At 39.9% G+C, this 26,465-nt stretch overlaps 1 protein-coding gene across 1 annotated transcript in view; it reads right to left on the bottom strand.

Annotated features, from left to right (window-relative positions):
* The window catches only part of tnksa (tankyrase, TRF1-interacting ankyrin-related ADP-ribose polymerase a), an 87,740-nt gene that overhangs the window by 22,451 nt on the left and 38,824 nt on the right, over positions 1–26,465 (bottom strand). The window contains exons 7-15 of the mRNA XM_085793543.1: positions 11,641–11,735; positions 11,236–11,302; positions 10,750–10,936; positions 7,258–7,379; positions 7,065–7,156; positions 6,313–6,391; positions 4,783–4,954; positions 3,527–3,606; positions 186–331 (exon numbers count right to left, since the gene is read on the bottom strand). Of these exons, the coding sequence (XP_085649669.1) occupies positions 186–331; positions 3,527–3,606; positions 4,783–4,954; positions 6,313–6,391; positions 7,065–7,156; positions 7,258–7,379; positions 10,750–10,936; positions 11,236–11,302; positions 11,641–11,735 (1,040 nt within the window). The remainder of the gene's footprint in view (positions 1–185; positions 332–3,526; positions 3,607–4,782; positions 4,955–6,312; positions 6,392–7,064; positions 7,157–7,257; positions 7,380–10,749; positions 10,937–11,235; positions 11,303–11,640; positions 11,736–26,465) is intronic.

Consider the following 26,465-nt stretch of genomic DNA (forward strand, 5'->3'; position numbering starts at 1 on the left):
CAGGGGGGAAAAAGTGCAGTCACACACACAGAAGTAGTTTTCAGAAATCAAAAATGACAAGTGGTTACCCTCCAGAACTTTTCTGTGGCTTTTTCAAATTAGAATTGTTCAAAATCAGTCTGGGTTTGTTTTTCTCATATTTAATTGCCCCACCACCAATTTCAACCACATGGTAAGTGTCGCACCCTTTGTCCTTGGCGTGCACGTCGGCCCCGTGGTGCAGGAGGTACTCCACCACTGACACTCTGTTGTAGCCGGCAGCAAAGTGAAGAGGAGTGGAGTGTCGTCCCTCCAGATCTCTGCAATTCACATTCTGAGCCGTACACAGAGACTGAGGAGAGAGAGAGAGGGAGAGAGGTGAAAACATGTTCACAACTTGAACTGGTGGATCAAATATGTACTAACATGTCACGTAGCTGTTGTAATCAAGATAAACAGTATGTTTGTACATCACATACAGCAGCTGTAAGAAGAATTCTCTTCTGAGGAAAGTTTTGATTTCTATTGTTGCACAAAAACCATTTTCATACTAAAGATGGATGGATGGAGTCATATGTAATCTATGAAGCATGACATTTACTTTTTTTGAAAAAGATATGTATGTGTATTTAAATCTGCTCTAGCTGATGCACATTTGTTTGAATCATTAACAACATCAAACGTGACAAACAGCACTTCAGTGACAGGAAGAAACAGACAGACTCTGACCACCTGTACGGATTTAGGATGAAAAAACATGTCTGTGAAAGACAAGATGTAGGAGGGTAAGAGGGTTTAAGGAACAACAGCAACAATATTGGAACTAATAACAAAAAAAAAAACCATGCATCTGCCGAAGTGAGGCCGACACCTGCTGCCCTGACGTTCACAGAAAACAGCAGCGTTACTTTTTTGTTATTTCAAACCCAATTACACCAAAGTTCAGCACTGCGAGGGAAGAGAGAGGAATTTATTTCAAAGTTCCCTTCTACAACTCTCTAGGATCCCGTTCTACTGGAAGTGAAATGAAACATCCTCCTGGCAGACTTCGTCAATCTGAAGCCATTATCTCTCACTTCAGCTCAGATCCATGAAAGCGTTTAAAACTGCAGTCTGTGCCAGCGTGAGTTGGCGGATGTGGAAACACTTGCTGGTTCCAGCTTCTCAGAAGTGAGGATTTGATGGTTTTCTTTGTTGTACACGCTAATAAAACTGAATATCTCTCGGCTTTGGAGTGTTGGTCGGACAAAACCAGACATTTGAAGACACGAGCTCAGGCTGTGGGAGATTATCACCTATGTATTCTTTGTTTCTGACATCTTCAGAGACAACTCTATCAAACAAGACGGCGAGTGGTAAATGACTTGAAAACACTGGTAACTTATGAAATCCTGAGGAGACTCCACATCGAAATAACATGAACAAAAATGACACACAACTGTTGGGTGGTTACAAGGAGACTGATTTGGGTTGAGGGACTGATGAATGCAACCAAACACGTAGAGGTTCTTGAAGAAAAACCTGCTCCTGAGTGCGCACACCACCTGAAACTGGGGACAATGACCCGCGGCGAACAGCCAAGACAACGGTGTGAGTGGCTTAGCGGAAAATCTCTGAATGTCCTTGAGTGTCCCGGCCAAAGCCCAGATTTAAAGCCCACAGAACATCTGTGGAGAGACCCGAGGACGGCATCTGACCTGATGGAGCTCGACGGGAAATGCCAAGAAGAATGGGATAAACTGCCCAAATCCCGGTGTTCAAAGGTTGTCGAGACTTACCAAAGAAAGAAGAATCTAATTGCTGCCAAAGGGGCTTCGACAGCGTACCGAAGGAAGGAAGGACTGGAACACGTTTGCAAATGAGAAATGACAGCGTCTTATTCCAGATAAATTCGCAAACCCATTTCTTGGCCCATGTTTTCACATATTTTTCTATTATCGAGGATAGATAGAGTCTAACCATTTAAAATGAAATCCGCAACACAACAATCAAGTCAGGGAAAGTCTGAATGAACATTTCCAGTGGTGTTCAGTGTTTTCTGTCATTGACCCGTCACCTGGAATGACCGTCTTTAGAAGAGCCACCGTCTGAACCTGCTCACCATTTAAACTGATGATAGAGATCAAAGCAGACATGGTGTAAAGGATGTTATTTCTTTAAACCATCAATCAGCGCATATACTGTATACGTGTGTGTGTGTGTGTGGCTCAGGTAAAAAAAAAAAGGCTGACAGAGAGCCAGACCAGAGATCATTGTTCTGCCAGGATCCCCTGCCAACCTGCCAAAGCATCACACGTCACTCTGACAGAGCCTCTTCATCTGGATAACCCCATAACTGCCTGTCTCGCAGGGTAAAGAAACACACGCAGAGTTTACTTGAACAGCCAACACCTCTGTCAAACGCTTTACCCAATGTTACCAGGTTGCTGACATTTAGTGGGCGGCTTCATCTGTGACATATTACTGATGCTGTTACATCATGAGCGGCTGCGTTCTTAACATGTGTGGGCCCGGCGCGAATCAAAACCGCCATCGGGCCGAATCAAAACTAACCGAGGCGGAGAGCTGCGAGGAGACGACCGTGATTACAGGGTTACGGGGAGGAAATCTTGTCAGATGGGGAATTGTGGCCTTTAACAGTAATAGAGATTTGCAGTTGTTACCGAAATCAATGTGGACAACCATTCTAAGACATAAACACAAGACATTTGATTCCCAGCAACGAGTATCTGTCTGGCATTTAACAAAAAAAAAAGAAAAGATCACTATAACCAGGAGCAGAACAGTCAGAAAGGTCAGAACATTTTGTTCCAGTTTAATTTTAAAACAAACACTCTGTGACATCACCACAGAGTGAGATTATCTGAGACACGATGTCAATGAGCAACTGTTAAATTAACAGGCCTAATAGAAATAAGCTCATCTTCATAAGTCCATCTTTAGCTCATCATTCTCTGACTCACCTCTTCACAAACAAACCCCCATGAGTGCAAAGTAAACACACACGTTTTCTCTGATTTAAGAACATACTAACATATTTGGCTTCAGGCTTATTTTCAATAATGCAACTGGTTTTATATACATTTTTTCTAAACAGGAACCCACACCAAGCCCATTCCTAATGAGGCAATTAAAAAGATTTCCGTACCCTGAGAGCAAATTACTTCCCAGGGATCGGTGTCAATACACACGCCGAGGCCACTGAGGGTGCGCTCTTTTTTTTCACGTCCATTTCCAGTTTTCAAATTAGGGACATATTGATTGTCGGGAGAGTAAGGAGTCTGTTTCCTCACATTTAACCCCTGTAACACCGACTCCTCTACAGCAATGCGCACATTCATTTGTGACATGAGGATTTATTACATTACTGGGCGGACAGGCCGGTGGGGAGACACAATCCATCCTGTCTAATGTTTCAGTTGTACACTCTGACGTGCAGTTTATCTGGATTATCTTTACCACAATGACACACATTACTTCCTTGTGAGCAAAAAACAATGAACAATGTGCATTCACTGTCACAATATGTCAAACGCAAGTAAATTACCTTGACGGTGTCCAAGTCCCCGGCTTTCGCAGCTTCAAGAAGTCTGTAGTCCACGTCTGAGTTTCTCACGGGGACGTTCTCTACAGGAGCACAACATGTAGATTAGAAATACTTGGTAACAGTTACATGTGATTGTGAAAGTGAATTTGTTCTCCACAGAGACGAAGAGTTGAAGGGAAAAGACGACATTAGACAGAATTCCTTTGGGGCAGCAGAGTGAATTCCTGCACAGATGTAAGACTTGAAAGTCGTGTGTGGTTACATATTTGTTCATCTTCATGTCATCTAAGTCGCATTTTATTTTAATTTGGTTCTTCAGTTATGAGTGCTTTGCTTTATTACAGTATCACAGGGCTGGTGAACACAATATCTATTTATTTGCCTCAATGGCGATAAAGATAACAACAGTACACAATCATTTCTTACTGCATGTGTGACCTTGTATCTTGTTCACTCACTTTTGAGGTCTGCATGTTTAATTATTATATGTGTGACTGTAATTGAGTCAAATAATTACCAAGTGCAAAATCCAAATGGCAGGAGCTGCAATTTTTGTTTCCCCATTTCCTGTCTGTCTACTTTCCTATCCATTAAATGCCTGAAAAAATCTACTTTAAAAAAAGCACATCAATACAATAAGGGTTAGGCATGAATTTTATGTTTTCTGAATTGAAGAAGAAAAGTGAAAATGACCAATACAACAACAATGTGCGGCCATATAACTGCAATATGTTTTTTTTTTTTGCATGTCTTGCAACCCCAGTCAGTGGGTTGAACTGCAGGCTGTGTAGCTATGTAAACAATGGAGGATAAATAATGCAGGTTTTTGAAATGTCAGAAAAATCTTGTTCAGAAAATGATTTATGTGGAAGGACATCGCATTTAGACCTCCAGGATAGAGGCATACGCTTCGCGTGTGAGAAATACAGAACGCAAACAGATTTTTTGTTTGTTTTCAATAAAACTCCACAGGCCACCTTTAAACTGGTGCAGCAGCGGCAGCAGCAGCAGCAGCAGCAGCAGCAGCAGCACTGTGGTGTTCCCTTTACTGTACCAGTGAACGCCACACTCTGTCTTCTAAAACTATTTACCTATCTGCACCAGTCTGAAAATATCAATATTGACCTTTACAAAACAATCACAGTTAATCTCGCTGTTGCCAGCTAGTGCATAGCAACTAAAACACACCTACACATGTGCACAGCCAGCCACCCACCCACTCAATCACACACACAGACACACAAAGGGTGGGTTACCGTTGAGTATTTGCTGTACGGCTTCATTTCCCATTTGAGCAGCGGTGAAGCCCTGCAGTGACACCAGCGAGGCGTCTGCCCCGTATCCTAGCAACAGCCTGCAGGTCTGAAGATGGCCTGCCATCGCAGCCCGGTGTAACGCCGTCTGACCCAGCGTGTCCAGTGCGTTCACCTGTAAACACAAAATAAAAACCCTGTGAAATAATTCTCAAAGGACTTTCAGCCACTACAGTCGCTCCCTAAACTTCCTCACTTCTTAGAAACCCAGTGTAAACTTTATGAACTATTATCTGTCACATTAGGCTGTGATGAGTTATTATTGATTGAAATGTTGTAATTTACTTTTCAGGTGAAGCCAATTTCCCTTAAATAGCCTCATCTGCAGTGCGTCTGCTTCAGGTGAGACATTCATTTTGTCATCATGTAATTATAAGTTTTTCCGTGTGGATGGCGCTCTGATCTGAGTCACTGATCATCATAGAAAACGCTGCAGTCTTTCTTATACTGTCAATTCTTTTAACGTTCAACTCTGAAATTTATTTTTAAACCCTGTCATAAGATAATAAAATATATAAATAACATGTATGGATTAAAATACTGCATACATTTTGTTTCTTACCTAACAAAAGACCTTTTTATTCCCAGAATGCTGTATGGCAGCCTCATACAAATGAATATAGACATTTCCAATGATTACATTACATTTGCTTATGTATGATACTTCTGTCTGTTATTTGAAATGAGTCATATTTATGCACAACGTCATAAAAATTGTTTTATAAATCGTGTAGATTTATTAAACAACTGAGAAACTAGTTTTGAGTAAAATAACAAGCTGTGTGTTTCTTTATAAATTATACTGAAGTAAAAACAGGTATATGTTATGAAATTGTCAGATTACATACCGGTAGGTGTAGATTACAATGGGTTTAATGTGGTGCAATTACAACGTTATATATATATATATGAGTACACTGAAATAAACCAGTATCAATAGTGGCTGCATTATAACAACAGAAGGTAACATTTTCCCAGTATTGAGAATTGGATGAGTCACTACTTTCATTGTAAACTCAGGGTCATTGTTGCTGCGCTGCATCCTGGTCTACTTTATGCTACTGTGAAACAATCAGTGCTCCTTCTGCTGTGAGCTACTGTTGAATATCAGACCAACATGGCCGCTCTAAAAATAAACCTTCGCTCTTTAAAGCCGAGGGTCTGACGCAAAAAAAAACAAAAAAACAACCCTAATGTTCAATGCAGACGTTTCAAATTGCAGAAACATTTACAGCAATTACATTACATGAGTACGAGAGGGCTGTAATTACACAACACAAACATCTGCGATATTGATTTCTATACATGTGTAGAGGTGGATTGCTGTACAAACAGAAAGGTTTATGGATGGATATAAAAAGAAAATTGTACATTTCCTCTAAGGATGATTAAAGTGGAGAAAAAGAAAAACAGAAATAAATTGACAGAAAAAAATGAAGGAAATGACAGCTGATAGACCTGACTGTGTTTTACCTTGGCACCATGTTTCTGTAGCACCTCCATAATGTCATTGTGAGCCCGCTCTGCTGCCACATGGAGAGGAGTCATGAAACTACACAGAGGGAGGGAGAGGAGAGAAACACAAACACTGGTTTGTTTGCTTTATTTTCAATGTGCATGCCTTAAAGGGATAGTTCAACATTTTGGCAAATTGGTCCATTGCCATAATCCAAGTAGGTTCATTACCTTTAATTGTCGGTGCAAGCTATTTTTAGAACGGTGGAGCAGAGCCACGAGCTGCTCAGAGCTACGCGACTGAGGTTAATGGAATTTCTTGGTTCCCCTCATCAAACTCATCAAATACACAAATGTTACTGAGGTAAATTCATGCAAAACCGCTGAGGCGCGTTCCCGTCGGGGGCGGTTTTTCGGCAAACAGTCTCTGCATTTGCCTCGAAAACAACTGAATGAATGCAGGTCCCAACTTGTCCACGAGAGTGTTTTGGAGTTGTTGGATTGTGTATTTATTTGAGTTTGATGAGGGAAACCAAGATATCCCATTAGCCTCCGTAGCGTAGCTCTGAGCTTGCAAGACTATAGGGATTATAGCAATGGGCCAGTTTGCCAAAATGTTGAACTATCCCTTTAAACAAATCAAAAAATATGCTCATCTTATTTTATATCACTTAGTTTTTCTTCTTTATTTTATCAATATCAGTCTGTAATTAAATCACCTGTGACAGTGTTCTGTTGTACAGTATACAAATCTAAATATTGATACTCACTCTTTATTCTTCTCATTGACGTTGGCGCCTTTTCTCAACAGCAGCTCCGTCACCTGTTTCCTTTTGGGGTGAGGCGACGCTACTGCACAGTGCTAACACACACACACAAACATCATATAAGTATCTTTGTGTGCATGTACTGTATGTGTGTGTTTGTGTCAGGTACAATCTGCCAAGTCTGCGTGTTTCTCACCAGTGCTGTCTCATGTGTGTGAGGGTGTTTGAAGTTGATGATCTCCAGTGCCAGGGTCTTCTTCGCCTTGGCCATGTCGGCTTCTCGAGCGGCTTGAAGCAGCGAGTGGCCCTTAAACTCGTCTGAAAAAACACACACACACACATACACACGTAAACTCTTTTGAGTTATTCTACAAAACCAAAAGTTGCAAAAACATCTAAACCCACAACAGAACATCTGGTTCTTTAAAGGAATGAATAACTGGACCCAAACGGGAGTTACACGGCTCTCTCTCAAACTCTAACAATGTATTCATTCACTCGCAATGACCCCACGGCATACCAGCGCTTCATCGAGATTACTTCAAAGTTGTTTTTTCTTTTTTACCAGCAAGCTAATAACACATGATGCAACAGTCTGTGTGCTGGAGTTGGAGCGGAAACAAGTGATTATCCTCCAAGGGCTGGAAATTACAAACAACAAACTATTTTGCTTCAGAAGCATTTTCGGCAGCATAAAAGGGGAGAGTCTGTTCATAGTCTATCCACTGACAGAGTAACAGCATTCATGCATTTCTAATCAGACATTTAGACAAATGGTAAGAGCACCGCAGATGTCATATTGTCTGGAAAACATAGTCCTGAGAGAGAGGAGAGAGAAAGAGAGAGAGAGAAGAGTCAGAATCAATGGCATAAAGAAAAAGCTGATAAGTGGGAAACAGGAGCAGCCTCTGCAGTTAACTCTACAAGAAAGTTGAAGTTGTTTTTTTGCTTTGTTTTCTGCTTGGTTTTTTCGCTCCAGAATATTTGGGTTCGTGACCCCTTTGAATGAAGAAAGGTCGAGGTTAAAGCGTTATTATAAACACATGTGCTATTCAAAGGGTTTGTTCGATTCAAAGGACTTTTGGAGGCCAGCGAGGGTGAGAGAACTCAAGTTCTTTGGAAGAAAAAATAAATAGTTTAAGAAAGAAGCGAGAAGAAAATGACAGAATTCAGTTCAACAGAAACAGAGTTAAATTCATTTTCAAGAGAGCGGAATTCCAGTCATTTCAGAAACAAAGCGGCATTTGAGGCCTGACGATCAGTGTCAGAACGACAACCTGTTGGATCAATAAAATAGTCAACTTCAATTGTGCTTTTATTTTAGGGGCCGTTAACTCAGCGATTTTGAAGTGCTCCTTTCTTTGTGCTGAGTAAAAAAACAACACAAAAAAACAGACCTTTCAAAGGAATATTTGGGGAAAACACTTATGAAGATTGATAGAACTGTCATACCTATCAGCTAGCCACAGCACTGTAGTTTGGCTTAGCATAAAGACTGGAAACAGCTAGCAAGGCTCTGTTATAATAAATAGAAAATTTACAAACATAAAGTGTTTTATACAGAGACTATTTGTAAGCAGGCACTTCCTGGCCTTGGACCTGGTTGCCTGGCAACCTCACAGCAAGAAAGCGATCAACTGTATTTGCTAAAATGTCACACGATTGCTTTAAAAAGCAACTCTACTTGACTCACTCCAACTCCAAGCCAGTTACCTTAAACTTCTTTCAGTTTTGTTCAAGCCATCTGTGCAAACAAGACTAGACTGATATTTTTTTTTATAAATCAATTTTCTACGATAAACGACAAAAAACCCAACTTGTTTTCCACCGTATTCAAGTCAATAGGAGGCGTAATGGAAGGTAAGCGTTTTTCAGTCTGTAACAGTCAGTTAACAATTTTGTCCAGCAAAAGATAAAGTGCAGCGGAGACAGAGCTGACTCACTAATTAACTTCCAACGAGTTGCACAGCGCTTCCTGGCACAGACAAAGACTTAACTTGTCTGCTTTTGACACTGTGGTGGATGCACTCATAAAGAAAATATGGCTGTTCTGAGAAAATGAACTTAATTATACAGCTCTTTCTGTTTAATTAACATTTGTTCTGTTCAATTACCATATCATACATCCCCCCAAATGCCCAATTCAAATAAAACATGCATGTAGATGTGCAGTTTTTGTCTGTGCTTGATTAATCTTAACAAAATGCAACACTAGAGAAGAGCACATCAATACAGCAGATAGATCGTGGGATGAAAAAAACACTGTGTACGACTCTGAACCCACTTGAAATCAAAACAGAGCAAGGAGCGCAGTTGTTCAAGAACACATCAGGTGAAAAGCTTTGAAAAGCTTGATCCTTGCATCCTGAAGTGTAGATGCAGTGCGTCTATGAAAGAGCCAAAGTACAAATGAAACTCGTAGACAGGAGCTATAAATGTGACTAATGTGTAGTGGAGTGTGAAAATAATGGATTTAGATTTCCTGATTGATTGCAGCCAGAAACCCTTCAAATATGCTAGAAATTACGTACATGTAGGTGTGGGTTTATTCTAGTTTATATGTCTTAATGTACTTTAACATATCGTTGATAATTTCATAGTTACAGTGGGGAAAATACGTTTTTGGTCCTGTGCTGATTTTGTCCTTATTTCATTTGATCAGATGTACATTCATTTATAACCTTTAGGCTATATTATGATATTATTTTTGGATGTTTTGCTGATATTCTGCCTCTTTCTGTTAAAATAAACTTACCATTAAAACTAGACTGTCCATTCCGTTGTAGGGGAGCAGACTTTCAAGTCAAACAGCACCAACCAAGTATTGAGTGCATATAGACTGACATACTTTTCAGAAGGCCAACATTTCCATTTTAAAAATGTTTTTTTTAAATTGTTTTTTGGAATAATTAATATCTTAAGATACTTAGTTTTAGGTCTTCATTAAATGTAAGCCATAATCATTACAATTAAATTAAATGAAATAAATAAAGACATGAAATGTTTCATTCTGTGTGTAATGGATCTACTGTATATAATGTATTAGTTTCCCTTCTTGAATTGAATTACTGACATAAATATACTTGTCCATAATATTCTAATATATTGAGATGCACCTGTTTATATTTGTATAGACTGAAAATGGCATTTGAAGAAATAGTTGTTGTATTTGAGGGCCTAGACGTTGTATGTATTACCAATTTCAGACAGTATTAACACAACCACAAAAAGTAAAAAATGAAAAAGTTGATGAAGTTTGACTTCACATAACCACAAAAGTATTTATACATCTCTTTATGTAGCCTCCTTGCATGTTGCTATGTTAGAGAGTTTGTTTGTGGACTGTCTGTTAGAGCTAAATGATAAATGTGAGCCTCAGTCGAGGCTCCATTTTGCTCTTCTCAGCTATCCAAGCATATAGATCTGCTGGTCACCAACTCTGGTGTCTGTCTCACTTCACACCACTGATTCCTTGTTTTCTGCTCCAGAAAACAACTGCTCTCTTTTCAGAGGACTGAGATTTCCATTTTTAACCGTCTCAACACTCACACGAATTCAAATCAACTGCTCCAAACATGCCTGGTGTAAACACCCCCTCTTAAAACAACCTATTCATTAATTCAGCGTCATGACACATTTAGAAGCTGCTGTGCGCTGCAGCTGTGGTTTATGTAAGTGCCACACTCACACGTAAGTCTCTCCTTCAGCTCAGGAGTGGGTGCCATGTCCACAGAGCTCTTGCTGTGGCAGTTGAGCAGGGTCGGGTCGGCCCCGTGGCTCAGCAGCAGAGAGCAGACCTCCACTCGGTTTTTAGATGCCGCTTCGTGGAGCGGGGTGAACTGCCACAGATCCATGGCATTGACACACGCTCCATGCTGAAAGACAAAAGGAAAGAAACTAAGCAATTAGCTTTATCCCTGCTTTGAGTAAGTGTGAGGGGAATTAGGCAAACGCACACTAAAAACAGTCTTCCAAGACTGGCTGATACATATCTACTTTGTTTTTAATTAAACAACACAAAGAACAAAACAGTACAACTTGATTCTTTTGGGATTTCCATTTTTGTTATTAGCAAAAAATATAATCATATTAATTAAGGATCAGTTCCACTGCTTAAGTAAATACTGAGCTTGTGTGGGTGTATGTGTATGTGTGTGTGTGTGTGTCTGTATACCTTTAGCAGAAGCTCAGTAACTTCATAGTGTCCATAGGAGCAGGCATTATGTAGAGGCACCAGACCACTGGAAGAGTCAAACACTTCAATTAACAATAAATATCATTTTAAAGACTGAAAAACAAAAGTTCTTTACATATCTGTCTTCATTTCGAGTAATATGGCTGTGCAACACTGGCAGATTGTGTTATGTATAAAATTCAGAACAAGACATCCAATAACTCAAATCCTCAAATGCCAATCACTGGATGACACCAGATGAAAAAGTCACACATTTTGGACCAGTGAGACTGATATGTTGGAGACGTCTTAAAATTCTGGTAAATTCAAAATCTTAATTTCAATCTTTCATATAATATGAAATTTCATATATATTTTCTTTTACCATTATTAACTTGTACGTACCCTTTGTCCTTGGCGTGAACATCTGCTCCGTGCTGTAGTAACAGCTGAACTATCCTCACCCTGTTGTATCCTGCTGCCAGGTGGAGTGGGGTGGACTGCAGAGACAGAGGGACGTAATACGAGTAAGACAAATGTTGCACATGAGTGGATATGGGAATAAAAGACAGTAAAATAAAGTAAATGTTAGCCCATGTGTTTCTGTTCCCTCTGCAGCTTGACAACCTACCATCATAATTTCATCATCATCTGTTCTGTATACAAAGAGTGTGTTGAGGAAGTACACGTTGGGGGGTTTTAGCTATACAGACATTTCCAAAGGTAAGAATTTCCAGGAAGCAATGGGCTTTTCCACTCCTGAATCAGTCTCAGGTGACAAAGCCTGACTACATTTCGCCCATAAAACTGATGAATAGCTGCAGTTCTGAATGCTTTAAGATGTGGCTGAGATGAGGTGGCTTCAGCTCTCCATGCAGCAGCGTTGCCTCTATACGCTCTCAGCAAAGGCCATTCTTCCTCCAAAGCTGGAAGTGACACCCTGACTGGGGCAGAAATGTAACGGTGGCGAGAATGTTCCCATTATTCAGTCATATTGAACTTGATCAATAGGCAGAGATCAAACTGTGAATAGGGCTGGGATTAAAGCTGCAACATGTAGCAGGCAGATATGGACAAAAAAAAAATCTGACGGTTCACACTGTGCTGCTCATTGTTGGGTCGTTTCCATTGATCAAATACGTGAAATGTAAGAGTTCTTTTCACAGATTCATGTACAGTTCAATATATTTGGACAGCTTGTGTTGGACAAGGTCTGTGTTTCAGCAAATAACTGGACACAAATCAAACTGCCAGGTCTCAGATTTGATTTGAGTAACTCTATTCTATATACAGTATATTAAATATATTATATAATAAAGAGAGATCTGTGTGGGAGATAAAGCCGCTTTATCACATGGTGCCCAGGGTCTAGGTGTCACATAAGATCAGCTTTTTGCTTTTGTTATGTCCCAATGTATGCATATGAATGTATGCATGCATGTTTGTATAACTGTGTTGTCTATATTATTCTATTTTTTTTTTTTTAACTTTCTACCTGTATAGCACTTTGACGACTTTGGTCATTTTGAATGTGCTCTACAAATAAAATTTGACTTGACTTGACTTGGCAAACTAAATAGACTGGTATCAATATGATTTAATATTCTGTCGAAACTGTGGTCCTTGACGTATAGACATCGGCCAACGCCATGTGCCTGGTGATGTTTTTCTGAAACTTCACTACAGCCACCGAGTCCAACTCGATCGGACAAAGATGTTCTTTGGTTGTATTTTTAGGGTCACTGTCCTGCTGAAACATCGTCCAATGAGTTTGATGCACTAGGATAAACACATAATGTGTGTGTCTGTAGACTTCTGTATTCCCCATGTTGCTTCCATCCACAGTAAAATCATTATCATCATCATCATCATCATCATCATCAATAAACACCGGAGTGTGCCAGTTCCGTTGGCAGCCATACTTTTTCTTCCCCTTTCACGGAGGTTGATTTTCTTTTTCAGAGCATGCAACTTTGTTCCACAACTCTCCTGGTTTCTTTCAGGAAGGTTTTGTAAACTGCCACCTCTCCTCTCTTTCATTCTGTGGTGAATGCACTGAGGTTATGGTCATAAAGGAATCATCAACACCAACATCCTGGAGAGCATTCTTGCCTGGCGTTTCCAGTCCTTCATACAATTTGATTTCCAGTGAAACAGCTCGTTTGTCATTTTCTAGTTTTCCTCTACGCACAGACACAGCTGTTGACTTTGGCAAACCAACTGCTTGGATATCTAATAAATGGATATATTATTGTATAAGCACGAGGACTTGTGGATGTTGCGAATCTACTTCATGCACATAACACTTGATTACAGAGGTCCCATCAGGTGAGGCCATGGAAGATGTTCAAACTACTGACCATTAAGGTCACAGTGAGGACAAAAAGATAAGAAATTGACATTTAGATTGGCAGACATATTGTCAATAAGTAACAACTTGTTCCTCAGTGTCATCACATCCTGGTGATCTAGTGTTCCTCCCCATGCAGCATATGGTCATGTTGTACTGCAGTAATGCAGGTGATTCTACTGACAGCCACATTATGCACTGTAAGAAGAATGGCAAATAGAGACTGTGGGATAGCAGCTGGGCAATAATGTCCATGGGACAATGAAGGCAAGGTGCTTAGAGAAGACAAGCAGGTGTTGTGACTCCTGTCAGCAGGATTCAGACGTTCAGGTGGTGCAGAGTGGCACACACTTTTTTTTTTTTTTTTTTTACAAAAAAGCATCAGTAAAATAAAGTATTCAGCAGCATTTTGGGGGATGTCAAAAGCTTTAGCCCATTACAAGGTCATAGTCAGATTACTTATCGGTGGAAAATGTCGCTTTAAAAAGTGACTGCAGCATTACTTTGCTTCTTTTAGAGATCTCGGAAAAAACAGCCCATCTTTTGTGATCTCTGCTGCTCCCTCAGAAGCTCAGCTGAGGAGCAGCGGCGAGACAGAGAGGCAGAGCTGGGTGGACAGATGGTTCACTCGTATTTACAGGATGTGACAGCAGCATTTGCAAGGAGCAGTACATGGCTATTAGTCATCATCCACATTTTATATTATGCAGTGTTGTGTGTGTGTGAGTGTGTATGTGTGAGAGAGTGTGTGTGTGTACGTGCATGTGTCCGTCTGCGCCTCTGTACTTGTTATTGCAAATTGTTGCAAATATAAACAAACAGAAAGACACAAATGTGTAAAGCATTAATCAGTACAACTTAAACCTCTAGCTACCACTGAATCATCACTTATGCCTCACACTCTCTCTCTCTCACACACACACACACACACAGACACACGCACACACGCATGTAGTGTTGCATCACCGAGATGTCACTGCCAGGGTCAGACTGGGTTGTCTAAGCTCCGCCTCCTCAATCTGTCAACCCCGTGTGAGGAACGGGTACATGCATATTTGTGATATTTGTGTGTGTGTGTGTGTGTTTGTGTGTGCCTCGGTGTGTGAGGGAGAAACAGAGCTGTCACACATCAACACAATCTCTGCCTCAGAAGGTCTTGCACTGGTTTCTCCGCACCATAGCCTATTGGAGCCACAGTTACAAAAAAAAAAAACTCCAGCTGAAACTTTTATTATGATCCACTGACCCCAGGAGCCACACGCCTGTAATGCTAAGTATCAAAATCATCACCCATTTACCATCTATCTGACCCATCCCACATCCTCTGTCAACATCAACTACTCTCCACTGCAGCCCGTTCTATTTCTAGTTCTCTACACTGCCATTTTATGAAGCAAAGACCCTGTTTATTTATTTACTACATGCTCGGCCTTATACTAAGTTTTTTTTTTTTTAATGAGTGCTCTTTAAATAAACACAATGTTGCGGCGGTGAACAAAAATGAAGAGTATTGAAAGTCCTTGTCTTTATATACGTACTCTCTTTCAGTGAGTAAAGGTCAAATTAGGCTGTTTACCCAATTTTCTGAAATGTTAATTCTCCAGTGTATAACGGCTCTCAGCAAGTGAAGTGCCTTAAGTGCAGAGGGAGATGCAGTGATGAGAGTGTTAAGTATAAAACACTCAAAACACACATTGAATCTTGGGCTCTTGTTTCACTACTTTGGTACTGTCACTTTAGCTACAGTACAGGCCTATCCCATATATCATTATTTTCAGGATAAATTATGCTTCTTAGAAATAGCCCAACATCATTTTGCATGTGAGTCATACAGGGGAGTACTCAAAGTCCTTTAAGGACTTAACTCTTATGACTTAGTTTGTTTTTAGCTGTTTCAAGCTAGCGGCATAGCTGCCTGGATGACTGCATTGTTCTGTCGTCTGTCAAAACCAATAATCTTCCAATCAGCCTCAGGTGTATTTTGTGTTTAGTGCTAGTCAGCAAATGTTAGCATGCAAATTTGCTAAATCTAAAATTGTAACCACTGTAAAAACATCTGCTGCTTAATCATCATGCTAGCATATTCATGCTAGCAACGTCACGCACAAAGCTGATGTTAGCATTAGTTTCAAAGCATCTCTGTGCCTAATTACAGCCTCACAGAGCTGCTAGCACAGTGTTTTTCAACCTTGGGGTCGGGACCCCACGTGGGGTCGACTGGAATTCAATGGGGTCGCCTGAAATGTCTAGTCATTGATAAAAAAAATATTACTGATATATATATTTTTTTTAACTAATTATTATTCTTTTTAAAATTATGATTAAAAACACCACACACAATCTTAAACAACTGTATTCTATACTTTCACTTTCTCAAATACAAGTCGAGTTCAAATAAAATGCAGCATATAAAAATATCTGAACCGGTGCATCTTGATTGACGGCCGTGATCACGGGGTCGCCAGAAATCTGTGATGTCAAAATGGCCACAAGCCAAAATAGGTTGGGAACCACTGTGCTAGCATGACTGTTGACTGAGCTTTGTTTGTCTATCTCTATAGTTAAATAATGTATAATAATAAATACTGTAAATAAAACAAAAGTTATCTCACATTATTTCCCCTTAAAGGACAAAGGTACATTATCCTTGTCTGAGTGATTACTTTCATTTCTGTGTGTGAAATATGAAGTTGGAGCCAGTCAGCTTTCTGACTGAGAACAGGGGTAAACACAACCATCTCTGTTTAAAGGTTATAATTAACATTTTATTAATCCATGCAAATAACACTTTAATTAAGAAAGAGCCACGCTAAGTGCTCACAGTCTTCATGCTAATATAAGCTACCCAGTAGGTCTTGGCTATAGTTTGATATTAACTGCATCGATCTTCTCATTTAACTCTTGGCAAGAAATCAAATGTGAATATGTAGGAGTGTAGGATTGTATGACTGTCTTTTAGAGCCACAGTCGGACAGGATTTTTATTTTCTAACGCCTGACTGGGATTTTCCATTCTTTCTTTTTCCAGCTACAGTTTTGTAATGCCATTGCAGTGCTTTAAGTGGGCCGGTACTCACCGGTACGGAGTACCGGCACTTCTAGATTTTAACCCCCGGCGTACCGGGACTTTTTACGGCGTACCGGGGAGTACCGGGAGTCTGGACATACTCTGTCCTGTTCTCATTCTCTCTGACCGATTTGTGATAGTGATGCCTCTTTCACCCTGAGCGCCACGGTTCTGTTGCCCTGTTCTCTGTGCTCCTCTGTCTCTCACTGAGGGGCGGGGCTGCCGCGCTGTGCGCTCTCTCATCCATGACTCTCTCACATGCACGTACGGAGCGCACGCCGCTGCCTCGTCATAGTATAACTCCATGTGTCCAGACGAGATGTGAATGTGGAGCGACTAAAACCTTCGTGAGTTACAGTGTAAAGCCATTTACATGACTTTCCAGTGGTAGCCTACCAATAAGTAGCCTTCCACTTACTGTATTCAACATGCTTAAATGTGAGTCATATTTCCCAAAATGCTTAACACTACTCGTTAACAAGAGCAGAGTAAAATGAAAGCTCTTACTGAGAAACACTGTGAAACTGTTGCTGTCAGCTTGTTAGAACAATGACAGCTGTCTGTGGAGGCTGTTTATTTGGCCACAAATCACAAAAACTTCTTGATTTTAGTGAAAATTTTAATTTGGCAATAATTTAGGACAGCAATTAGGGAAGGATAGAGATACTTTATGAAGTGGGTAAACTTAAAATAACAAATACTGATTCATTTGTCGTCATACATTATTCACAGATGGATTTTAACAAGAAAATACTTTTTAAAAATCTTTCTGGAAAGTTCAATTGAACGTTTTTCTTTTTTTAATCAACATCATATTTGAATGTAAAGTAGCCTGTCACTTAATGATGTGCTGGTATCGACCGCCCACCGCCTAATTTACCAGCCAACAGCTGAAAAGGGGAGTACCGGCACTTATTTTTTCCCACTTAAAGCACTGTGCCATTGCCATTTATTTTATTTTCTGAGCAACTGTTGATTAGTGGAACCAAGTTATTAGCTAGATGCAGTGTCTGTGTCCTTCAACTGTCTTTTTGTCTTTCTGTTCGTAAAGTGGTCGAAGACTTGATGAAATACGCTGCCCGGGAGTGAAACCTAGTAGACTGTATTTCAAACAGATGCAGTTGCCACTTACCGATGCAGACTGAAAGTGAACAATACCAATAAAAAAAACACTGTTATGTTTTAATCATCTAAAAGCCTTTTTGTGAGGTGGAGGGGAGTCAGGAGTGGAGGAGGGGAAGAAGATGAAAGAGGGAAATATGGGAGGAAAATGAATGAAGCAGAGACCGAGGAGAGATGCAGGGGCCATGTTCAAGCTTCGATAGAAAATATTAATCTTCCCTCCCCTGGTAGCATTTATCTTTCTTTTTTTTTATCCCTTCTACCTGAATAGAAACACTATGCGTCTGAATGGTAGCTGCAAAATTCAAAATGTACTCGATATTGCTTATTTTGCTTATTTTGGTCATCTAACAGCAAAGATTACATCTCAAAGTTGGACTGTCAAAAATATAAATCACACACTTGATTTAACACACCATTTAAAAACAAATGGGGTGTGTTATCGGCTGCTGTGTTAGTCCCTTCTTTGTTTCATTTTTCTTAAACCTCCTTTACATCCTGCTCTTCTCTCTCTCTCTCTTTCCTCCCTCCCTCCCTCTCTCTCTCTCAGACTTCCTCTTCTCTTTACGAGCCTGTCAAGTTGTTCCCATGACAACGGTGACTGCTAGCTGTCAGCAGTTGCCATAGCAATGAGACATGATCTATCTGGGAGGGTGAACGGCAACATTTGGACCATTTTGTTTGGTGTCGTTTGCATGGATGTGTGTGTCCGTGTGTGTGTGTGTGTGTGTGTGTGTGTGTGCGTGTGTGTTGTGAAGCTCTGATATTATTCCTTAACTTCAGCCTGCAGGGTTCAGACCTGCTACACTCCTACTTATCAGGATAAATCTGTGAATTCACAAGCAGCAACACATATGGCACTGCAAATAAAACAGGCCCAATATCATTTAACCTCAGACTGTCTTGAAATACTATATTTATATAACCCTAACCTAACCCATATAGACACAAAACTGACTAAATGTATCACTGTGGTCCTAGTGATTAACTATTCAATTATTTGATTGATTTAAGTGGAGAAAATTTAAATAAATAAGGCAACTTTTACGTTAAAGTTAGTAGTGTTACATGATCAGGTAAGCGCTGCACCATTGGCAGGTGGATGCGCCAACAAGATGAGCAGTGTCAAATGGCTGGATCAATAAACATATCAGCAAATCTATGTGCTCCCTCCCTGACACACACACTCACACACACACACACACAAACACACACACACACACAGTAGCTATAAGCCGTTGACAGCTCAGCTCAGCCAGCAGCGTGGAAGATAAATAACCTACAGCTAGTCTTCACATCTTATGCTCTCCATGCACACTGACACAGTCAGACACACAGAATCATAAACACACATATACACACACTGATATCTCTGCCATCAACTGTCTATCTGCTCTGCCTCCCGACTATAAACACTGACTTTCCGAGGAGCCGAAGGCTGCATGGACAGTTCAAAGCCCAGCGGCTCAAAAAAGTAGAACTTCAGGAAAACACTCCTTGAGCGACATGAAGTGTCGTCGTTACTTTCAATCTCACATGAACATGTACGATTTATATTTATCTCTAGGCATACAGAAAAAATCAGCAATATATCCGCAGGATATAGACCTACACTCTAATAAAGTAGAATGGAAAATTTAAATGGCCATCCTTGCTCATTCTCTTCACTATCTAACCCTGAACTTATCAACACATACAGTAGAAAAACATTCAACCAACAATACTATGCTACCACTATTACTATTACTACTACGAATTAAATTAAAATACCATAACTCATAATCTGTTTTGCCTTGTGAGGCCAGCTCGTTTCAATGCATTTCACAAAGGCCAAATATAAAAAGCACAGTTAGCTAGCTACCATTGATGGTACTGTATAATATGGTGAACAAACTGCCTGTATTAGATATTCTATAGTTTTAAAACAGCACCCTGACAGGACAATCTACATTAGTTTAATAAACCACGTCTTGGGTGGGTCCACAGATTGAGACGTCTGATTCTTCCTGATAAACTGCCAGTGCAACAGCAAGCTGCAACTGCATACATCTTCGTCAGCAACATGCCACAGGCTTACATGGAAGCAAGAGGTTAAATTTGTCACTGACAAAAGTTTATTAAAACTTTTCCATACTCTATTTGTCACCTGCCATCTGAACATTTAGCAAATGCCCCTGGATGGTTTCATTGTTGTGTTTCAAAGGAGCAGAAGTGTAATCTCTCTCAGACGGGGCATCAGGTTACATTTACAAACACACCGACTCGGCGGTGAAAAATCCCCTGTCAGGAAGAATCCAGTCACTCTCACGACCTTGTTCACGTTCTCCTGGATTTGTAAACATGAGCAAACTTCTGCCAAGACAAGAGCCACGGTGGCCTCGATTCTGATCTGCGGACTCATCATGATCCCAGAGGAGACGTACAAATGAGAGCTTAATATTGGTGGAGAGTTTCCAGACAAGCTGGACATTTTTCAATAAGGGGACGACAGCAGTGGAATGAAAAGAACCTTATTCGATTGTACAGTAAAAGCTCAGGAAATAGCCGACCTTACATTTCAGGACAGAGTGCTTGCAACTCTCCCCTATAACTATACTGTTATTTCACTGCGGACCACCACGGAATCTGACAAATTGAAGAAGGACAAATCAGAAAGATGGTTGTACATAGAACTAAACCATTTTATTGGGTAAATAAATACTGCAGATTGTAAAAAAGAAATATAAAGTGGTCTATTTCTCCATTATCTATCCCTTGCAAATTTAATGTTTTTATTTCAAAACCATTTTCCTACTTTATGGAATACACTTAATCATTCATCTATTTAATGGGCATGTCCTTGAATGACCAAAGAAATGATTGGCCCAGGGTTGTGTGTGGGCTCCATCTAAATGCAAATCTTGGATTTTAAGAAATTTTGCAAAAGAAAATGCAAATTAATCCACTACTGTTGTAGGAGGAGTTGATTCATCCAGATAAATAAAGTGTTGGCAGCACAGATTCTCCAGTTTTAATGTTTTAATAGTACAAACAAAAAATGTAGATAAGACACTGGAAATACAGCAGTTTGTGTATTTGAGTGTGTCTTGACTAATTTGCTGAATCCACAGCTTTTCGTCACATTTCGCTTTTATCAAAACACATTAGCCCACCCTGGATAGTTCGAAGATGTCATCTATAATTTCTTGTGTTTTTCGTATTTGTACGCACAAAATTTAATAAAACAAGTGGCTGGAAACGCAACTTGTGACATAGAGAGCAATGTAAATGTAATGTAAATAAAAAACTAGCAGCCAGATAAACAAACCTCGTAACCTAATGTTAGACCTATCAAGCTAACTTTCTTCATAGTTACATTAGCCTGCATTAACTCCAAGTAGTTAAGTGACAAAGGTGGAGCAGTGGACTGCTGAGCACTGAGGTCAGTTATGATTGACAGAAAACAGTATGAAAACACAGCAAGCTCATGTCCGCTAATGTTAGGGACCTAGCTTATGCTAACTTTCTTCATATAACCAAAGATATTATAAACCGTCTTTGATATTTACATGAACCTGTATCAACTCCAGTGCCAGTAGCTGAAGCATTTAGCTGGCAGGAAAGCCCAGAGAGTATACCAGTAGTTAGTAAATGTTAGAGACATTTGGTTTAGTTTCATATTATTTGAATATCTAAATGTCAAGGATGGAAAAACAAAGTTTTAATTAATTTTATGAGCTGAACGGTGGCAAAGGAGAAATGAAATGGTTTTTAATAAACTGCTTGGGGTTGAATTAAAAAGGATATGGCTTTACATATCTTACTTCATATTTCATTTACACTTTCATTATTTAACAAAGAAAAATATAATTTATAATATCAGTATTCAGTTATATATTTGACATGTCTCATAAACGTCTACTACTTTTTGTCAGTTCCAGAGTACCACAGTGAACACTTCATCTTATTTTTGCAAATGACTTGTTGTCAAGATGAAAAATAACAGTACCCAAATGGCAGAAAATGGCGTAGAGAAAAAAACAACTTTCAAAACTGGTTTTCTTAATGTCAGACATGCAGTAAATTCTCCTCCCGAGAAGTTCACTTTTGGTAATACATGTTTTTCAGCGGAGAGGAATGATGAACACTGTCAGTCAGGGCTGATTCTCTCTCAGCAGGATACAATCCCATAATCAACATTTAAACAAGGCTTCAATGAAAACTCTTTCCCTTTCCTCTCTCCCTGTGAATCTGAATCACGGTCTTGCTCTCCAGTTGTCTGTCTCTTTGATGTTTGTGCCAGCTAGGACGTGAGTGGGTGCGCTGATTCTCACTGGTAAGATATAGATCCAAAATTCGGAATATTCACAAACACACAGGCGCACAAACGATGGCAAAAACACACATTCACAACAGACGGAGCTCAACGGAGTCCGAAAACATGAAACACGCTCTCTGAAAAACGAAAAGAAAAACGAATTTCCAGCGCGACTGCTGGTAGTTGGCCCAGCAGAGCAGAGGCACGTAACAAGGGAGAAATGACCATTAAAAATAAAAAAGAAAGGAAATGATTTGTGTGTGATGGATGCATGTGTGTATGTAGTGGGTAGTCAAAAAGCACAGGCCGTTTTCCTGAGGAAGCTATGTCTGCAGGGAGTAAGTGTGTATGTGCATGTGAGTCCACATATAGCCTGTGTTTGTGTGTGTGTGTGTGTGTGTAGGAGTAAGCGGTAGGTTTCAATAGAGGCAGCTTGATAACGCTCTCCACTCAGCTGTGTTAATAATATCCCACTCTGACGGGCCCTCAATCATTTGAGTGCATGCTGACACACACACACACACACACACACCATGCTGGTATACTGCTGGTGACTGTACTACAGAGAAGTATGGAAAGAACAAGAAGCTCATATTCGATTCAGGGTGAGGATACACTCGATACACTACATGTAGTGCATGTGTATGTGAAAATATGAACATTACACTTACATACTGTGTACTGAACATCTTGTTCCAAAGCAAAATGACATTAACGTTCCTTCAAAATGGCCTCCTCTCTTCTGAGGAGGCTTTTCCAAAGATTTGGGAATCTGACAGCTCCTTTTCTGCCACAAGGGAAAAAACCCGTTCCAGGCCTACACAGGTTCGGTTGTGATGATTTGTGTTTGTTGTGACAGAGATATATAGGGTGCGTGTTATTAAAATGAAAGAGGAGGAAAAGGCAGGGAGACTTAAAAGAGCAGAAAGTGACGGTTGTGTCATTGAAAGGAAAGCATCATTATTATTAATCAACAGGATTCCTCCACGCTCTGTTCTGTGCATGATGAATATTAGTGTCATGGTAATAATTTGTCTGTGTGTTGTCTAGGGGGCGTTCACTGAGCCAGACAATATTCAAATAATAATTTATGGGTGTGTGTATATGTGTGTCTGCATTTGATCACCCACAACTTTGCATAGGACCGGTGCGTCTGGTTAAAATGGAGCAGGAAATTAAGTATAATATCCACACTTGTGTTTTCATTGAAGTGTATCACCTAAAACTAAGAATTACTGTCTGTTTCTCATCTTAAAATGAGGCATTCACGTCCACATAGGGAGCAGATTCTCTTCCATGGAGGTCACCATGTTTCTACAGTAGCACAGAATGGACAAACAAAACACTGGTTCAAGAAGAGGCTTTTTTCCCTGTTTTTATGTTTCCTGAAGGTCACCATACAGTACATTCTCTTTTTTGTCTACAGTTGAGTTGAGTTTTTTGTCTCCTATTAAAAAAGGTTAAAGGTTTATACAATTGTTTGAAAAAGTCCTATTTTTCTTTTTGTAGAGCTCATATTTCTAGTATAATGGCCGTTAATAATGAACAATCCAATACTGGGCCTGCGTTTAGCTTTAATTGGTCTGCTTAAATTCATTTGAAGCTTTTATTATGTACACATCTCTGATGTCAGCATATTATAGATTTACAAGATGGTGTACATCTTTGTAGTATGTGTTTATGTAATAAGCATTGACATTTATCAGTATTCCACAGTCAAAACTTGTTAGTCATGATCTTGCGATTTACACTTTATGCTTTAGAGAAATAACAATGATGATAAGTGGAAAGGTTTTTTGTTGTCCCTCAATTTCACCCAGAATCTACAGTTATTAAGCAGAAGTCACTCAATAATTTCTGTTAGCAATGGGAAAGTAAATCCCCATCACCCCATTAAATTACTCTCGGACCATAATGAGGATAAAACTGCACTGGCGTGAAAATATATTCCATCTACTGCGCATGAATGCTTTCAGTCTGAGCGCTTAAAGAGCATTACAAATACAGATGTGTGCAGGAGAGGTCGTTTCACAAAATGTCTGAGCGCAGTTTTTATATTCCGGACATTTAATTGTATTTGTCTAATTACGAACCGATACATGTCAGCGCTTCTCAGCGGTCTCTGGTGTTCATCCCCTGAATCTTCCAAGGAACTTCAAATTACACGGCTTCCCCCTCGGGGTATCACATCCCCACCCGGCAGGCCACCTGCATGGATAATAGCCCGAGGATGTTCCTTCACAATTATGGGTATGACTGTGATGTGATGGATACGAGCTGCAGCCGAGCATCATCAACAACAGCGAAGTGCCCGTAATTATAGCAAAGAGCCTCCTCAAGGCTGTTACTGCGTTTATACAAGCGACAAGTTACCGAAAGCACAGAGTAAAAGAAAAGAAATGGCGCCCTGGTTGTCCCCCAAAGTTGTCATGGCAACCAATAAAGTACAGCAATCACTGCTTTCTGGAAAAAAGAAAAAAAGCCTTTGGCCGCACATTACCTCAACTTCCTGTTCATGATACAGTAGATTGCTTCTTTAGGTGTCTTGTGAGGATGAAACTGGGCTGAGTTTTTAATGAATGAGTGAGTAGCTGCAGCTTCAGTAGTTTTTTCTACTCTGACAAGAATAACACTTTAAGTAATAGTAAAACACTCATATAAACTCACAAGAACTCAAGGGGGACCTTAAACCTGTTTGGAAAAATGACCACAGTAAAGTGGAGCTTCAATCTCACTTTGGCTCTCAAAGAGAAACGGGGTCAGTGGCGATCTTCACTTCTGTCAGGTTGGAAAACAGTGGTATAGAAGACATCAGGGACCACTTTGCCTAAACATGGAAAATACAAATCTAGAAAGAAGTGTGTGATTTTTCCTTCCAGTCACTCATCCAAAAGGACTAATCAGTCTCGAACTGCAGCGACACGGTATGATGGGATGCCGGGGTCACAAAATCATTTCTATTAAGTGAACAGGATGTAATACAGCATGTTTCTCTGTTGGCTCTTTTCATTTAGCATGCCCAGCATTTTCTGAAGCCCTGAAGTCTCTCGCTCCACTCTGCAATCCAATGAGACCAGAATTAACTTGCAACTGTGACATTAGCTGACTGTTAAAACCCTGATCTACATTTTTGCTATTATTCAAGCAACGCTGGTTTATATAGTATAGGTAATTGTGATTAGGTTACACACTCCACATATTATAGACATGGCCGGCACAAGGGTGCAGGGAAGCTGTAAATTGTGATCATTCTAGTTCACTAAACCTGTTTGGCTTTGCGCACCATCGGAATTGAACCCACACTTGAGTGGCTCTTAATCAGTCAAGCTTTCCCTGGCTCTCCCACAGACGTACAAGGAGAACTGTTCCAAGGCGGTCATTAATTCCAATCAAAGTTAATTCAATTTCCATTTGACCTAACGCCTCAAACCGTGATAGCGAGTAATAAAGCTTAGGAAGGTGTATTTATGCCTTTAAAGATGCTTTTGTCGTGAAAATGCCACATGACCTGTGCTGCTCCTGGAGGGTGTGGACTATCTAAGGTAGCTGTGTATGTGCCGGTGCTTTCAGGTTTTCACTTGAACTGAACAGGCTGTTATGCAAAATAATACACTTGTGTAAAACCAATCCACTGACCAAAAAAAAAAAAAAAAAAAACTAAACAAAAGATTTAGAAAACATTTCTCTCAAGCAGCCCATTATTGTGAGTGATGGGCTCCCACATGAACATTTTCTGCCCACAGTTTTTAGCTATTTCACATGAAAGTTGTTTTATTTTCAGTGTTTTTGTTTACCTGGAAAAAGACCATGTTACATTACTGCTACATCATCACACCTACACTGTTCACAATGGGTTTTTGTCTCTTAAAAAAATAACTAATTTGTTTGTCCACACTTTGATAAAGATGATATTTAACGTTATGCAGCTCGACTAGAGCTGTCCTGCACTTCTTTTCAAAAGAAAAGCCTCTCTCAATTCTCTGTATTGTGGAGTTTACTATGAAGAAACTGCATAAATTGTGTCATTTACATTAAAAACACACAATCAACAAGTCGACTCCACATTTTGCACATTCCTGGATGAAAACAAACATTTGAAATTCTTTATGCCACATCATTATTACTCTTAGTATTAATATTTCTTGTCTCAGGGATGACAAAAGAGCCATCCCTGAATTTTGAACATTGTTTTGCATGTTATGCGCTGTTATTGTTCAGCATGAGGGATCATTTATTCGCTGAAGGTTTTGTGTCTCCATCTATTCATTTTAATGACTGACAGCCAAGAAAAGCAGCTAATGCCCGCTGGAGAGTGCTCGGATGGATTATTTGACACAGCCGAGGCCCATTGCTTCCAATAACAACATTCGTTTCACTTTCCTGGTCAAAATAAAA

This window comes from Trachurus japonicus, chromosome 12, assembly GCF_045865225.1.
Source record: "Trachurus japonicus isolate A0001 chromosome 12, Traja_1.0".
NCBI classification, from domain to species: Eukaryota; Metazoa; Chordata; class Actinopteri; order Carangiformes; family Carangidae; genus Trachurus; species Trachurus japonicus.